Source organism: Dreissena polymorpha, chromosome 16 (assembly GCF_020536995.1).
Source record: "Dreissena polymorpha isolate Duluth1 chromosome 16, UMN_Dpol_1.0, whole genome shotgun sequence".
In the NCBI taxonomy this organism is placed as follows: Eukaryota; Metazoa; Mollusca; class Bivalvia; order Myida; family Dreissenidae; genus Dreissena; species Dreissena polymorpha.
The window spans coordinates 28,220,314-28,239,314 of NC_068370.1; the positions used below are offsets into that span (position 1 = coordinate 28,220,314).

General features: G+C 35.3%; 1 protein-coding gene across 2 annotated transcripts in view; it reads left to right on the forward strand.

Moving 5' to 3' along the window:
* The window catches only part of LOC127862668 (dual specificity testis-specific protein kinase 2-like), a 55,350-nt gene extending 43,569 nt beyond the window's left edge, over positions 1–11,781 (forward strand). Inside the window, exons 8-11 of one of the 2 annotated variants that reach the window (XR_008040729.1) lie at positions 741–827; positions 2,627–2,744; positions 5,510–7,091; positions 7,254–11,781. Coding sequence is in view for 1 of the 2 variants with exons in the window: in XM_052401878.1 (XP_052257838.1) it covers positions 741–827; positions 2,627–2,744; positions 5,510–6,516 (1,212 nt within the window). In the remaining variant the exon portion in view is untranslated. Of the gene's footprint in view, positions 1–740; positions 828–2,626; positions 2,745–5,509 lie in introns of both variants that reach the window. The other variant, XM_052401878.1, reaches the window with a different exon arrangement.
* Positions 11,782–19,001: the final 7,220 nt, after the last annotated feature.

Genomic DNA, 19,001 nt, shown 5'->3' on the forward strand with positions numbered 1-19,001 from the left:
AATGCTAGATTGAAACAATGTTTCATTGTCTACTATATATGACCTTGACCTTGATTCAGCACACCCCAAATGCAATCTCATTCTTGATCTGAACATAGGCCATATATATGTACAAAGTTTCAATACAATGACCCAACTGGTTATCGAGTTATTGAGTGGATACCATTTACCCATGTTTAATTAATACCACTTGCTTCAAATCTCTGATTCATGCATAGATGTAATAGGGGGACTATCAACACACCCACATTACTTGACACCTTTTTTACATTGACCTACTAATGGTCTTAGGCTTTCTCAGGAGGTCCAAATTCATCTGACATCAATACTGCATGCTTCGAAGCTTTGATACTTGTATGGATGTTACTTATGAAGACAATCAACATCGCTTGACCACCCTTTGACCTTAATATTAGCGTAATTTGGACTGAGAATTATTCAAATTGGTCAATGAATCATTACTGATAAGGCTTCCACCTGGGGCATCAGAGTTTGTTGAACGCAGCATGTTAGACTTGCTTTTTATTACAAATGTATGCTTTAAATTTATGCCAAACACACATCTGCAATATAAATGTTTAATGTCTGTGAAATCGTGTTAACAAACTGATCTGTACATGTATTTTCTGTAGAGCCTTGTGATTTTGATAAAGCTGTCTTGATAACAATTGTCATTTTCTATAATGAGATTTAATGTGTCATTGTGTATGATCATTTTATTAATGAGATTGCCATTTCAGAATTTCGGAATTGACTACAAAGCCTTCAGTGGACTGGTAGACTATTGTCCTCTAGACTTCCTGAGGATGGCCTTTAGATGTTGCCAGGTAATGGGAATCCCATCTTATGACTGACATGAATTTTTTTATAATTATAAATACCAACATCTATGATTAACTTATTTCAGTAATTCATTTTTTTTGGTATTTTTATTGTCTCGAACCTATTGATATTTAATGTCCTTTTTTGTCCCTACCGGTGAAACCGGAGGGGACTTATGGTTTGCGCTCTGTGCGTCAGTCTGTGAGTCTGTCACACTTTTCTGGATCCTGCGATAACTTTTAAAGTTCTTTATATTTTTTCATGAAACTTGAAAAACATGTACAGATGGCAATATTGAGATTATGTACGTCATTGCATTTTGTTCTTACATCAAGAATTCTGGTTGCTATGACAACAAATAGACTAGAAACATTGCTGAAAACAGTGGACCTTGTGATAACTTTAAAAGTTCTTCATATTTTTTCATGAAACTTGAAACATGGATAGATGTCAATATGGATATTATGCACGTAATTTTATTAGCTCGACTGTTTTTGGAGAAAACCCGAGGTATTGTCAGCCAGCATGTCCGTGTCCGCCGTCGTCCGCAAAATCTTAACATTTTGTTAAGGTTTTGAACATTGGCTCTAAAATCAAAGTGCTTCAACCTATATCTTTGAAACTTCATATGTAGCTGCACCTTGATGAGTTCTACATATCACACCCATTTTTGGGTCACTAAGTCAAAGGTCAAGGTCACTGTGACCTCTAAAAAAAAAAAAAAAAGAATTCTGACAAGCTTTCGCAGCCGAGCGTGGCACCCATTATGCGATGCTGTTGTTTTGTTCCTGGTCAAGAATTCTGGTTGCCTTTATGATATATTTTGTTTAAAGAAAGTCTCCTTGAAAAAAAAAAAGATTAGGTGGAAAGTGTCGTCCTTCCCAAATTAGCCTGTGCAGTCTGCACAGGCTAATCTGGGAAGACATTTTACGCACATGCATTAAACCCCCTTTTCACAGAGTATGGTCCATATATTTTTTTCCTGGGCTGGCTCACTCAGTTGATAGAGGATTGGACAAACAATCTGAGGATTGCAGGTTTGATACAACAGGGCCCAGCTACATTACATGTGAAGATTGGTAATTAAATCCTCTCCAGCCATTGGACCCCTTCCTCAGATTCAAGGAGGGCAGGTGTTGTAGTTACTGGCATAAGTTTGTTCACTGATTACTGTTAACCCTTTGCATGCTGGGAAATTTGTCGTCTGCTAAAATGTCTTCTGCTGAATTTCTAAAATTAGCATTTTATTTCATTTTTTTCAAAGAATACTATCAGAATAGCAAACAGTTTGGATCCTGATGAGACGCCACGTTCTGTGGCGTCTCATCTGGATCCAAACTGTTTGCAAACGCCTTTTAAATTCGGTTCCAGCACTCAAAGGGTTAAACAGCTTACACAGGAAAAGTGTGAGTAAGTTATCTAAACCCGTTCTCACTCAGAATCAAAGTGAAAATGTCTATGTGCAAATAGCTTAAAACCAGAACAGCCTGCGAGTCACGCGCAGTCTGTTCAGGTTTTATGCTGTTTGCTGCTAATCAGTATCAAAGGGTTGAAAATTAAGTCTTTAAAACATGAATCTAGTAAGAAAGGTCTACAATTGAATTTAATATTCTGAGGGACTACACATGTGTGAAAATAGGTATCTGAGTGGTTAAGGGTTAAATACGTATCTAAGTGGTAAATTTTAAATATGTATCTAAGTGGTAAAGGGTTAAATACGTATCTAAGGCTGTGATATGACTTGAATACTGTTAAAAACAGCACAAACAATCCAAAAAAACTAAGAGTTTTATTCTGCCATCAGGTTGATGCGACAAAGCGGCCCCCCTTCACAGAGACAGAGTTACACACACAGCAGATCTTCAAAAACCTAAAGAACGACACGGTCTTCATGAAGGGATACAAGAGGATGAACTCTATAGGTGTGATATCATGCACTTAGATTTAGGAGAAAAACTTGTCCCTGTAAAACTGGTCCCTATAAAGCAAATTACTCATTTTGGTCATTAATTTGATTTACATGTATACTAAATTTGATTTGAAGATAAATAGTTGTAATAATCAGAAAAATATACCATTATACAAATACACAAGTCCCATATTTAACTTTTTGATCATATTTCTTTTTTCTTTTATTATCTGACGTACCCGGTATATTAAATTATGATTAATTTTTGGTTTATTACACTTTGTATTGATGTTTCGGCTGTGCGCCCTTATCAAAACTCATTATTTTTTCATCATGTTACAATGCATATCAAACAATATAGTCAATGTTTTTAGTCCCCTACCGGTTTCACCGGAGGGGACTTATGGTTTTGTCTCTGTCCGTCTGTCCATCCGTCACACTTTTCTGGATCCTGCGATAACTTTAAAAGTATTTAATATTTTTTCATGAAACTTGGAAAATGGATAGATGGCAATATGGACATTATGCACGTCATTTCATTTCGTTCCTATGTCAAAAATTATGGTTGCTATGGCAACAAATAGACTAGAAATACTGCTGAAAATGGTGTTTTTTTCTGGATCCTGCTTTAACTTTTAAAGTTCTTAATATTTTTTCATGAAACTTGAAACATGGATAGATGGCAATATGGACATTATGCACATCATTTCATTTCGTTCCGATGTCAAAAATTCTGGTTGCTATGGCAACAAAAAGACTAGAAATACTGCTGAAAATGGTGGTTTTCTGGATCCTGCAATAACTTTTAAAGTTCTTAATATTTTTTCATGAAACTTGAAACATGGATAGATGGCAATATGGACATTATGCATGTCATTTCATTTTGTTCTTTAATAAAAACTTTTGGTTGCTTTGGCAACAAATATATATAAAAAAAATCTGGAATTTCTGACAATGGTGTAGCCGGTAGGGGACTTATATTGCTTGACAATAGTCTTGTTAAACATAAAATGACGTTTTACATTATGACGTAACAAAAAACTTTATATAAAATATTATTGGGAGTAAAATGATTATCCCGAGTTAAATTTTGTTTTTGATGAGTTGATAATTGACAAAAATCAAACTTTGTGTATGTTTATTATGAAAAAGGGTATTTTGTTTTAATGATAATTGTTCAATAAACAATATGGAACTTAAGAATATGTTGTATATAAGAATATCAATAATATAAATATGTAAAAGCAGTAATTTGTTTTAAGTAACCATTTGATACATACTTAAAAATATATATGAATTTGTTTATATAGTACGATATTAAATGTCAATATCACCCTTCAAATTTGAACATAGAAATATATTGTTTGTAAAAAATTGTAATATTTAGTGTTTTTCCCAGGAGGGCAAAGGGGCATGGCGCATTACTTTCAAAAAGGGCATTTTAGCGCACAGTTTAGGCAAAAAAGGGCAAAAACATTCCCTGAATACCTGAATTACGGGGAAACATGTAATCGCATCAGAGGCAGTTGTGGAAAAAATAACATATAAACAACATTTAAGTTCCATGCTGTTTCAATAAACTGTACAGCACGACAAACATAATAAAGCAATATATGCATATGAATCTGATTATACACAGATCCACTAACATATAAATGAAACCATGTTTGTCTTATCCCATTTTCTAACAATAATCTCGACAGATGTTTAAAATAATATTGCGAGTAAATTAATAAGCAAACACTCGTTTCCGTGACATACATCCACCAAGTAGATTACAAATAAATAAATAATGTTGTTGCTATCTAAAACATTTTAATGCATCATTGATTATCACAGACATTTCATTAATTCCTTCTTAATGTATAATCTCCATCGTTAATTCGATCGTTTACGACGTTATTTGCCATTTTTGCCGAGTCACAATTTAATTCTGTGTAGTCCGCCATGTTGATAAAATGTCAAATGATGTAAGCGACAGGTGCGCATAGCAACGTTAAATCGTATACGCGATTCGCATTTTGTTAAATTAGTATACGTCTCAGTAATTATTTCAATAATTAGATCTAATTATCTTAAAGACGAAAACGATAAAGAATAGATTTGTTTGTGAATTTAAATGTAATTATGCGTAAAATATATGTTTCGATATAACTAAATAATGCATGCAAAGCCAGGAGAATAACATCGAGTTTTTCATCAAAAGTCTCCGAAGTAATGATTATATCGTGGAGGAATACACATTGCCGAGCGAAAAGTGCGCTTGGTATAACATAGCCTCCAGCATTATCGATTGATACTGACACGGGGTTATTCAAGCATGACTAATTCACAGCTTTGGATCAGTCAGTAAGACCTACCTATAAATCGAGCACTGTTATAGATAAAATCTGCTCAATTAAATATAGTCGATTAGATGTTGACGTCTCTCGAGTAAATCAAGCACAGTCGGAGCGTCACAGACAATCAAGGATGCTGATTTTGCGGACCAAGTTAGATCGTAAGGCAATAAAGATGTTATCGATAAGGGCGCGTGGCGAAATTTGCCTTTGAAAAAAAGGGCGCGTGGCAAAATTTGCCTTTGAAAAGGGCAGCGTGGCGATCCGGGAGGGCGGCGTGGCTTTTCGCCACGCTAAAATGGCCTGGGAAAAACACTAAATATTATGTTATTTTCGCATGGTTTTGATAATGAAAAGTCTGGACCCAATGTTGTTTGTTAAAATCTTAAATTTACATTATGTTTTATAAAAAAATACATATTTTTTTCTCATTTTTCAGACGGTACAAGTTACAAAAGATCCCGATCGGAAGACAACATTCTGCAGGTGAACGGTGATGAAGACTATGAGGATGAAGCATTTGATGATGGCATCAGCCCCGCTGATGTCACCTGCAGCCCAAGTCTAGTGGGCGAGGCAATGAGCAGAGACGACCCGTTTTATCAACCTTCCATCTCCAACCCATTTGCAGACATGGCAGGCTTCAGGGAAGGCTGTAAAATGCTGGGCAAGTCTTTTGGTGATGTGGACTCGGTTCTGTTTGAGTTACCCTCCCCGTCTTCGCCCTCCACGCCCCCGTGCACGCCCAATCAGAACGGGTCTGTCCCTGTCAGGCGGTCGTCCACGCCACGCAAGAGTCAGTCCCTCCCGTCTTCACCAGTTCTGCTACGCAAGGCAGCGGAGAGGCTGCATCAGGAATCTATCCATGGCTCAAACAGCAAGCGACCGTCGCTGAATCCCAACAGGTACTCTTTCTCGGCGTACAGCACGCGGTCGAAGAGTGTGTTTTTTCCTGAGGCCGTTGCTCAGAAATTGGCGTTTGAAATGTATGACACAGGCAGCCCGTATGAAGGCTGCTCACGGGAAGGTTCTGTTGAAAGTGATAATAATAACTTTCAAGTCGGTAAACCGAGGAGATTTTCTAATTTCGAAACTCGGATTAGTCGACGTGGGGATAGTTATTCTCTTTGTAACAGTTACGCAAATTCACGTCAGCAGTCTATCGATGAAACAGGGGATAACGGGGGTATAAGTCCTGTTGCAAATTATTCTGTGTACCCTAACTTGAACTATGCTTCTGATAGTGCCAAAGATATCCTGAATAACAATAACAACGACTTGGTAATGAGTCCCTCAGAATCAAAGGTGTCATTTGATGAACATGATAGTGGATCAGAAAGTGATATGTTGGACCCATGGGGTGTGCGTAGAGAGACATTGACAAATACAACTATCCTTGAAGAATGTCCATGTTCTGTATTGGAAGTAATGGAAACTTCAGTGTGATTGGGAAGGATAGTTCTTCAGCAGTTTAAAAATTGTATTTTCAAGGTTACAAAATCAGGAACAAAATTAATTTTATTTTTTGGTATTAAATCTTGTTGATATCTATAAATGATAAAAAAACAGCTTGTTTAAAATGTAGTTAAACATATTTTTATAGAGTATGTTCTCTAAATATACCGTGTTTGTCATGTATTTTGGTGCAATTTTTTAATATGTACAAAAATATTATGTGTAAATTGATGTGTAATCAGTTGTATATTTTCCCCTAGTTATTTGTATATTGATAATAAAAAGATATGATTGCTTCAGATCTGAAGAATTTTGAAATCATCTGGAAAGCGCATATTTTTAACCAGGTTTTCCGAAGGAAAAAACTGGTTATTAGATTGGCGAATGCGGGCGGGCTGGCTGGCTGGCTGGCTGGCTGGCTGGCGGGCTGGCTGGCGGGCTGGCGGAATAAGCTTGTCCGGGCCATAACTATGTCGTTCATTGTCAGATTTTAAAATCATTTGGCACATTTGTTCACCATCATTGGATGGTGTGTCGCGCGAAATAATTAAGTCGATATCTCCAAGGTCAAGGTCACACTTTGAGTTCAAAGGTCAAAAATGGCCATAAATGAGCTTGTCCGAGCCATAACTATGTTGTTCATCGTCAGATTTTAAAATCATTTGGCACATTTGTTCACCATCATTGGATGGTGTGTCGGGCGAAATAATTACGTCGATATCTCCAAGGTCAAGGTCACACTTTGAGTTCAAAGGTCAAAAATGGCCATAAATGAGCTTGTCCTGGCCATAACTATGTCATTCATTGTGAGATTTTAAAATCATTTGGCACATTTGTTCACCATCATGGGACGGTGTGTCCCACGAAAGAATCACGTCAATATCTCCAATGTCAAGGTCGCCACGACTAAAAATAGATTTAAAAAAAAAAAAAAAACTTACAGAGGGGGTTAATTTTTTTTGGTCATTTCAAAAGTTCAGTTTGAGTTTTCTCCCTTTATCAGATTTTTTTTTCACAATGAAAACCTGGTTTTGTGACAATTTTGTCCCTTGTTGTTATTTATTTAATATAATTCCAAGTCATATCATTTTTGTTTCATGCAAGCATGTCCTTCCTCTGTTTGATTATGATGTATTTCAGACCGTACAAATAGGTTTTTAGTTTTTCAAGGAATTTGTTAATATTGATCTTAGAAAAAAATGTGTTCTTAGTATTTTAACGTATTTGATTTTTTAATTGAAAGTATATTTTCCCTTAGACGCAAATATTCCGTAGTTACGGGAGCAGCATTTCTACCTTTTGCTTAATATAGTTTCCCAAGTTGTAAAGTTGTCCTCATATCCATATAACATTCACTTTGCTCAATATAAGAATAATATTGTGTTACACTATACTACATATTTTCGTTTGTTTAGAGACTATATCATAATTCAGCACAAACCTTGCGCTGCACAACTTTAAACACAATGTTTTATAATCCTGTTGCTCATGTCCATTCTTTACAATAGCTCATTTTTTCATTTTCACTTTTATCTTTTTAAACCCAAGATCTGACACATTTGTTGTTGTAAGCAAAAAAGGACTATCTATTAACAAAACTTTTAAAAACTTATTAAATAATTTATAATGATGGCTGCCAAGAAAATTGAAATGTATACTTTTTTGTTAGTTAAATTTTAATACTTGTAAATCTCCTTTTGCTAGATCTGAATACTATTGTGATTTTTTTTGCATTTAATGTGTACATTTGTATTAAAAATCGTGTGATAAATATATAAAAAACATTTCCCGTATATTTAAGATGTTTTGAAAATTTTAACAAATGTGAACATTTGATTTTAGTTTGTTGAGTATATTTGTCTAAATTGTCCATTCTGCTATTTTAAATGTTGCATACTGGCTACCTGATAAATGAAAACAAAATGCCTGCACTTGTTCAACTGATGCACGTTATTATTGCTGGAGAAGATTTAATTCAAATAATTATCAACAAGTGAAGATTTTATATTAAATGCACTTGGTGTTGAGTAAGACAAATTGTTAATTATTTCTGTGATATGTCAAGCATTTTGTTTTATGTTAGTGTCAATGTATTATTTTTTTTATATGTTGGGGGTAAAATTACAAAAGCCAAAGATGTTATTGAATTATAAAATTTATTGTTATTACCAGTATTTATGGTTTTATGTATTAAAAACTATAGTGAAATTTCCTACGTGTGATATATGAAACTTAATATATATTCAATCTGTATTGAGAGATACACATTATTAAAAGGCAGTTTTTCCATAAAAATGATATAAATTAATGTGTTTCTGAGATTTTAATAAATTTTAAAAATGTATTACAAACAAAAAAATATGTGTAGGGGATCATTAATGCCAGGTGAAGGTTATTTCACTTATAAATGAAAAGTGAAATATATCTGTTGGTGCATAGTGTGCCGCATTTTATACATCACAAAATTAAGTGTTAGATGATCAAAAATTGCGTGTTTTTATCATATCATTTTCTATTATTCATGTTCCTTATATAATGCAAATTTCAAATGACATATTGATATTACAGGTGTTGAGTGTTTTGGTCATATTGTTACTTCATTGGTATTGTGTTCTTAATGATGTGTTATGTAGATGAATAGTCGGAATGGTTAGTGCAATCAAAGCAGAGAAATAATTTCGAAACTTTGTTACGTTTCTATTCATGAAACGGTTAATCATTTTTTCATGTATGTTGCTTTTATGCACTAGGTATACTTCCAAGTGCTGCAACTTATTATGATTTCATTCTGAATTATGGGGCATTTCAATTATTGTGCAAAACACCATGCTGCTCTTCTCATACTAAATTTCTTTGGCATATTTTACAATGCACTTCAACACCGTTATTTGGAAGTCATCGGGACCGTTTAAAAACTTCGGATTAACGATAATTCGAAATAAACATTTGACAGAAGACTTCTTTGATTTTGTAAAAACACAACGTTGTGGAATTCGCATGGTTCGGTTACACGCTACTATTAATAATTGTTTTACTTAAAAACGCAAAACTAGTCAGATAGCAATAGATTTCTACTTGTAACAAACGGATGAATAAAACGATTCTTTTTTTTTTCTTTTTTTTTTCTTTCTCTAATTACAGAACATATCAAATATAATGAATAGCACAAATTATCAGAACATATAAAATATAACGAATAGCACAAATTATCAAACATATAAATACATATTAATACATTTTCGGAAATGAATTAACATTTTTTTAAATAAGACGCAATATCTCTCTGAACACCGTCGTTAGCAGCACTAAACTGGACGCGTGAAACATATTTCTCCAATTTGTCAAGGACATTGAAGAACTCACTTCCGCCCGTGTTTTGCTCGCGGAACTGCCTTACGTCGTTGATGCATGTGGTCACATGTTGATTGGATATCATGTTCATTCTTGTGTTTGCGGCCTCGTTGTCATTGTTTTGACGACATTATAAAATTAACACGCTACGCGCAGACGACAAAAGGTGTAAAATTACGCTTAGTGTTTTGCAGTTTTGACTTCGGATTAAAGATTGATAATTAGGTGCAAATTATAGTGTTGTGGCAGACAGAATCACTTCGAATTAACGATTTCTTCGGTTTAACGAATTTCGGATTAGCAATGAAATTTTACATTGAACAAAGAGAACCAAAATCGGGACCCGAACAATACTTTGAAATAACGTTGACTTCGGATTATCAGTGTTCGAAATAACGGTGTTGAAGTGTATGTGTGAAAATAAAATATTTTACTAGATTGATTATTCTTGATTATTTAAATAATTACTCTGTGCTCATTAATTTTTACTTTTTTAAAACAGTGTTTGCATTCATTTAAATGGGAAATGTTCAAGATTAAAATCCTTAGCCAAATTCAGTTATAAACTAAAGGAGGCAAGTTAAGATAAAGGGAAGTAAATGGAAAGTTTTTTATTATTAGCACTTTTGTATTGGAGAAGATTTGTTCTTCTTTATTGATGTTCAGTTCATTACTTATATTCATCTGGCATTATAACAGAATGTAACGTTTTGTGTCAATGATTTTGTCTACCTCATTAGATATTGAGTAAATCCGCACAATTTGCTTTTTACATGGACACCATTTCGATATTCTTTTCTTAATTTAAGATTTTGATTAAAAGAAAACTGAAGAAAAAAAAGCTAATTGACAATCATTGTATTCCTTTTATAATTGCATATCTATGGCACCTATTGTTATAGTTTTTCTGTTACTTTTTTCTGGTTCTCTTCAAGTAATATTCAGTTTCTCAAACAAGATGAGGTAATCATCATTATGTACACTTATTTCAAAACCTATTTCTCAGGTATATGTAAATATCTTTATATCTTGTCAATATTTCCACAAACAAAATTATGAAATGTAAAATCTTTTATTTAAAACTATTTTTTTCCTTTGTTAGGTTTAAATATTGTTCAAATGAAAGCAATTTGCGCTGTAAACATATAAAAGATACATTTTTTTCAACTTGCTTAGTAAACTTGAACATTATATTGCAAGGTAAACTATTTATCATCAACTAATTATTTCAACAATATATTTGTGCAAGCTTCTGTTTTACTTATAACGATGTCTGATTGTAAATATTAAATTTTTACCTCTGTACTTTCTGTAAATTTAAAGCTTACCTTTTTGGTGTTGAACATGTATTTTTTATTGAGGAATGTTAAAGATTCATTTTGCAATTTTCATTTGCATTATTATTTTTATAAAAAATTTGCTTTTTTACAACATTGCTTGTTGATTTATCTGTTATGAAATGTAAAAATGTTAAAACTCTGCTCATGAAGACAGAAGTCCCAGCTCATAAAATAAAGCCTATGTTTCTTCCAATCAAAAGCATATAGATTGGTTGTTATTTCAAATGTAATTTTAAGGAGTTTGATGTTTATGAAATACCTGTTTGTTTAAGGTTTGAGGCCTGTCATGGTAAAATGGGGCTTAATGCATTTGAAGAAAGAATTGTGCTAGAATACCAGTCCTCACAGACTGATAGTGGTTAATTCTAACTCGTTATGGATATCTCCTCTAAGCACTAATTACATATAGGCAGAAATCAGTCCTAACTGCACAGGTTAATCCGAGAGGACGCTGTGCGCTTGTGCATTAAGCTTGGTTTGCAAACAACAGGCCTCAAGTGTATGTGATCTCTGTGTAGGTAGATACAGATGTTAACTGTTATGCAATAAAGTTACTAGTTACTTATTCGCCATATTTTGTTTTTGATTTGTTCATTATCCCATTCGTATTTTCTCGTAGTAATAGGTTTAAGGTCAAATTTGTCCTTATAAAAGCTTTTCCTGTTTCATGCATCAATACAACTTTCCACACATGACCACGGGGGAGAGACGTTTGTACTCTTGTCTTCATACCTGAAACGTCAAGGTCAGATTTAGAGGTCAAAGGTCAATATTTTGATTGTCTGGACTGTTACTTTTGTCATTCATCATGCGATTTATAAAAAAACTTATCACAAATGTCCACTATTAAAAGATGTGTTGGGTGTAGCCTCCATCTCCATACCTCAAAGGTTAAGTTTAATTGAAGGTTTAATTGAAGGTCAAAGGTTAAATTTACCACAAAAAGCTTGTCCAGACTGTTTACTTATCATTCACAAGCAAGAGAAAAATTTGTATAACATCATTTAAGCCGGATTTCTAAGTTGCCAATGAGGGTACAAGATCATAAGAAACTTGCTTGTTGATATATTTCTATTTCTAGCTATGGTGGTCATCGTTTGCAGTAATGCGCAGCAATTTGCATGTGTGTGGTAGATGAACAGCCAAGAAACATTTGTGTACATTTTCTTGAGGATTGTCCAAAAACTTCAGAAAAATGTCCAATATATACAAAACTTGAACACAAATGATCTTTTCAGCTCAAGCTACCATTTTGTGCAATGAGTAGAATCTTTTCTGTGGAAATGGCATGGGGCCAATCTCACACTAAAGGCCAAAAGTAAATCACGTGCATCGAGCAGCTTGTTGAAGAATAACAAGAAGTATGAACCATGGTCTCAACATATTCAGACGGGCATCTAGTTGCTTGTTGTCAATAGTATAGTAAGATCAGCTAAAGGCATGTTACAAAACAAGAGCTGTGTATGTGAGACCCAATGCCCTGTACTGAACTTTGAAGCCGCACAGCAGCTATTTAAGAGAAAATTGTGAAGTCCAAGGCCCGTAACGTCTTTAAAATCAATAGAACGCAATAAATCTTGAACTTGGTCTACAAGTAACATCAATAGACTGACACGCCAAAAATCAGGTAAATCTCTTAGAGTTTAAGAACAATGGGAAAATTGTCACAAAACCAGGTTTTCAAAAAAATAAAATTATATAACTAGAGCTTTGTCACAGACATGACGTTACCCCCACATGCTGCAATGACACAGAATATTTTGCATGCTGTCTTCACAAAACAAGAGAAGCTAATTTATGTTGATTTTTAGCTCACGTGATTGCTCAGGTGAGCTTTTGTGACCGGTCTTTGTCCGTCGTCCGTCCGTCCGTTAACATTTGTTCGTAAACACTTAGAGGCCACATTTATTGTGCGATCTTCATGAAACTTGGTCAGAAGCTTCGTCCCAATTAAATCTCGGTCGAGTTCGAAACTGGGTCGTGCCAGGTCAAAAACTAGGTAAAAAAAAGAACAAACTTGTAAACACTGTAAAAGTCACATTTCATGCCGAATCTTCATGTAACTATGTCAAAATGTTTGTCCTAATGATATGTTGGTTAAGTTCAAAAGTGGTTCCGGTCTGTTGAAAAACATGGTCGCCAGTGGGCGGGGCAGTTTTCCTTATTAGGCTATAGAGAAACATTGTAAAAACTGGAGTCACAATTTTCGCCCAATCATCATGAAAGTTGGTCAAAACATAGGTTTTATTGATTTCTCGGACGAGTTCGAAAATGGTCCATATCGGTGAAAAAACATGGCCGCCAGTGGGCAGGGCATTTTTCTCTATATGTATATAGTGAAAACATGTCAACACTCTAGAAGTCACATTTTTGGCCCAACTTTCATAAAATTTTGTCAGAACTTTTGTTTCCTAGATATGCGAGTTAAGTTTGAAAATGGTTCAGGTCCGTTGAAAAACATGGTTGCCAGGGGGACGGGGCAGTTTTCCTCATATTTATATAGTAAAAAGGCTTGTTAAACAATCATGAATTAATGTCATGTACATGTAACATGCGAGACAACTCTTCTAAAATTTGCATTTAAGTTTACAGTAGTTACTCCCCTTTGATTATTAATGTTTTCATAATAATACAGTGTAGATTTGTGTATCATTTATGTGTTAATTGTCATTCCAGGTTGGATGTTTTTTGTAGCTCACCTGATTGCTCAAGGGAGCATTTGTGACCGGTCTTTGTCCGTCGTCCATCCACATTTGTTCGTAAATACTCTAGAGGCCACATTTATTGTCAGATCTTCATGAAACTTGGTCAGAAAATTTGTCCCAATGATATCTCAATCGAGTTCGAAACTGGGTCATGCTGGGTCAAAAACTAGGTCACTGGTCAAAAAAAAAGAAAAAGCTTGTAAACACTGTAGAAGTCACATTTAATGCCCAATCTTCATGTAACTTTGTCTAAATGTCTGTCTAAATGATATGTTGGTTGAGTTCAAAAGTGGTTCCGGTCCGTTGAAAAACATGGCCGCCAGTGGGCGGGGCAGTTTTCATTATATGGCTCTAGAGAAACCTTGTAAACACTCTAGAAGTCACAACTTTGGCCCAATCATCAGTTAATCAAAACATTGGTTTTATTGATATGTCGGACAACTTGACCTAGATATTGACCAGACAAACATCCTGGTCAAGTTTCATCATTATTGAACCAAAACTCTGGCGTAGGGAGTGTTTTTGTTTTTGTAAGATTTTAAATGGTGAGCTATCATCAAACTTGACTGAGATCTTTCAGCAACTTTGATAAAGAATGCTTGAGAAATGTGAATGCTAGAGTGTTTACAAACTAAATGTGGACTGACAGACAGCGGACAAAGACCAATCCTAAAACCTCACCTTAGCAATCAGGTGAGCTAAAAAGTGTGTTTCACCGATCTGAGCCATTTTCCAACTTGTCCAAGAAATCAATAAAACCAATGTATTGAATAAGTTTCATGATGATTAGGCAAAATATGTGACTTCCATAGTGTTCCATCACAAGGTTTCTCTCTATATAGTCACATAAGGAAAACTGCCGCACCCCCTGGCAGCCATGTTTATTGACCCATCGGGACCATTTGAAAACTTATCTGAGATATATATATAACCAATAGAGAAAAATGACCCGCCCACTGGCAGCCATGTTTTTTCACCGATCTGGACCATTTTCTAACTCGTCCAACATATCAATAAAACCAATGTTTTGATAAACTTTCATGATGATTGGGCCAAAATTGTGACTTCTAGAGTGTTTACAAGGTTTCTCTATAGCCATGTAAGGAAAACTGCCCCGCCCACTGGCGGCCATGTTTTTCAACGGACCGGAACCACTTTTTAACTCAACCAACATATCAGTAAGACAAACATTTTGACAAAATTACATGAAGATTGGGCATTAAATGTTACTTCTACAGTGTTTACAAGCTTTTATTTACCTAGTTTTTGACCCAGCATGACCCAGTTTCGAACTCGATCGAGATATCATTGGGACAAATCTTCTGACCAAGTTTCATGAAGATTGGACAATAAATGTGGCCTCTAGAGTGTTTATGAACAAATGTGAACGGACAGACGAACCACGGACAAACACCGGTCACAAAAGATCCCCTGAGCAATCAGGTGAGCTAAAAAAAACATCCAACCTCCAATAACAGTTAACACATAAATGATACACAAATCTACACTGTATTATTATGAAAACATTAATAATCAAAGGGGAGTAACTACTGTAAACTTAAATGCAATATTTAGAAGAGTTGTCTCGCATGTTACATGACCTTAATTCATGATTGTTTACTAGCCTTTTTACTATATAAATATAAGGAAAACTGCGCCGCCCCCCTGGCAACTATGTTTTTTAACGGACTGGAACCATTTTCAAACTTAACTCACGTATCTAGGAAACAAAAGTTCTGAAAAAATTTCATGAAAATTGGGCCAAAAATGTGACTCTAGAGTGTTGACATGTTTACACTATATACATATTGAGAAAAATGCCCCGACCACTGGCGGCCATGTTTTTTCACCGATCTGGACCATTTTCAAACTCGTCTGAGAAATCAATAAAAGCAATGTTTTGACCAAGTTTCTTGATGATTGGGCAAAAAATGTGACTTCCAGAGTGTTTACAAGGTTTCTTTGTAGCCAAATAAGGAAAACTGCCCCGCCCACTGGCGGCCATGTCTTTTAACGGACCAGAACCACTTTTGAATTTAACCAACATATTATTAAGACAAACATTTTGACAAAGTTACATGAAGATTGGGCATGAAATGTGACTTCTACAGTGTTTTCAAGTTTTTTCCTTTTTTTGACCTATAAACCTAGTTTTTGACCCAGTTTCGAACTCTACTGAGATTTAATTGGCACAAAGCTTCTGGCCAAGTTTCATGAAGATCGGACAATAAATGTGGCCTATAGAGTATTTACGAACAAATGTTAACGGACGGACGGATGTACGTACGACGGACAAAGACCGGTCACAAAAGCTCACCTGAGACATCAAATAAGACCCACAAAATCACCAAACCAGTCCAAACATGAAACAAGAGACAGACAGGATTTGTAAACTTTATTCTTTTAAATCTGACATTCTTTATTAAACTTAAAGTAGTAAAATCTGGTATAAAACTGCATAAAACAGTTCATGCACAAGATATGCTTACAAAATCTTCAATCAACTTTAGAGCTGTAACAACCAGAGCAAACATTTCGTAATGAAAAATTGCAAAAAACAACACTATTATAGTAATGATGACTTTCCTTCACCATGAAAACACTTGTACTTATAGTGATGAACATTTGCCTATGAAATTCATAGATTACTGATATAATTAACATAAGCAAATGGAAGGGATTATTCTTATGTTACAATTCATTTGAAATTACAGGAAATAAATAATGCTATATCTTTGCTGTACCAAGAAATTATTTTCACACCAAGCTCTACAAATAAATCAATATGCCATAGTTTTCTGGCGAAAGAAGGGCTTTAAGCTTTCATTCTCACTGGGTTAGAACTACCAATTTCCACACAATTGAATATATGTACAAATGAATAGTCTATCTTGACTGTACAAAAGACTAGGATGTGCAAATATTGTGATGAATATTTACTCCCATGACTCAACTAGACCTTATCAAAGTAGTTTTGATACCTAAACCCCACCCCACTTGACGCGGCATGTAGTAATAATGTAACAAAGTTGTATCAATTAAAAAAACAAGAGCACCGCCTTGCGGGTGCAGACCGCTCATCTATTTTCTTTTTAAAGGTGAAGGGACTCTCATTTTCAATCACAAAGGAGGGAGGGGTTGAGTGAAGAGCGGTGCATTGTGTGGGGGTGTGGACATTTATTACATTTTCTTCCAAAAATGCGAAAAAAAGGAAAAAAAAAATCGGGGGGGGGGGGGGGGTGGGGGGGGGGGATTCTTGGGTGCGATGGTTGGACGGTATTTCAAACATAAAATAATAAAAATAAATATTTGTGTTATTTAACCGTTTCATAAAAAAAAATGGGGGGGGGGGGGTGAGGTGGGGGGTATAGTGTGAGGGTGTGGTGGTAATTTGTGAGATGATCTTAAAAAAAAAAAAAAAAAATAGGGGGGGGGGGGGGGGATTCGGGTGGGGGGAGGGGGGGTGGGGGGGGGATTCTTGGGTGCGATGGTTGGACGGTATTTCAAACATAAAATAATCAAAATAAATAGTTTGGTTTTTTAACCGTTTAAAAAAAAAATTGGGGAGGGGGTGGGGTGGGGGGGGGGGTATAGTGTGAGGGTGTGGTGGTCATTTGTGAGATGATCTTAAAAAAAAAAAAAAAAAAAAAAAAAAAAAAAAAAAATAGGGGGGGGGGTTGTGGGGGGGGGGGGGGCACGGGCGATGGTTTGGGTGGAGTCTAGTGTGGTATGTCAGGTAAGAGTAGTTTTGTCAAAGTATCAATCAAATCTAATCATAAATAAAGAAGTTATGACAATTTTAGAGAAATTTAATAATTTGACCTTGAGAGTCAAGGTCATTCAAAGGTCAAGGTAAAATTCAACTTGCCAGGTACAGTAACCTCATGATAGCATGAAAGTATTTGAAGTTTGAAAGCAATAGCCTTGATACTTAAGAAGTAAAGTGGATCGAAACACAAAATTTAACCATATATTCAAAGTTACTAAGTCAAAAAAGGGCCATAATTCCGTAAAAATGACATCCAGAGTTATGCAACTTGTCCTTTTACTGTACCCTTATGATAGTTTGCGAGTGTTCCAAGTATGATAGCAATATCTATGATACTTTAGGGGTAAAGTGGACCAAAACACAAAACTTAACATAACTTTCAATTTTCTAAGTATAAAGGGCCCATAATTCCGTCCAAATGCCAGTCAGAGTTACATAACTTTGCCTGCACAGTCCCCTTACGGTAGTTAGTAAGTGTTGCAAGTATGAAAGCAATAGCTTTGATACTTAAGGAATAAAATGGACCTTAACACAAAACTTAACCAAAATTTTCAATTTTCTAAGTATAAAAAGGGCACATAATTCTGTCAAAATGCACGCCAGAGTTATCTAACTTTGCGTGCCCAGTCCCCTCATGATAGTAAGTAAGTGTACCAAGTTTGAATGCAATAGCATTGATACTTTCTGAAAAAAGTGGACCTAAACGCAAAACTTAACCAAAATTTTCAATTTTCTAAGTATAAAAAGGGCACATAATTCAGTCAAAATGCACGCCAGAGTTATCTAACTTTGCCTGCCCAGTCCCCTCATGATAGTAAGTAAGTGTACCAAGTTTGAATGCAATAGCATTGATACTTTCTGAGAAAAGTGGACCTAAACGCGAAACTTAACCGGACGCCGACGCCGACGCCGACGCAGACGCCGACGCCGACGCCAAGGTGATGACAATAGCTCATAATTTTTTTTCAAAAAATAGATGAGCTAACAAGAAACCGTCAGAGACGGGTGATGCCCCTCAAAGTTTTTTGTCACAATATTGCACTTTTATTCAGATAATAGGAAACATCTTGAGGGGCATAACTTTGGACAAAATAATACGATGGATGGTTTAGCAACTTAGAAATTTCAAAGGGCCATAACTCTCAAAATAAATCATTTAACCAGAACCCACAAATAACATGTGCATCTCCACAAGGTAGTTAAGCTTCCGATAAAGCTTCATTGAATTCCAGTCAGTAGTTGGGGAGAAATAGCCCGGACAAGAATTGCACTATATGTACAGTTTATAGAAAATTTCAAAGGGCCATAACT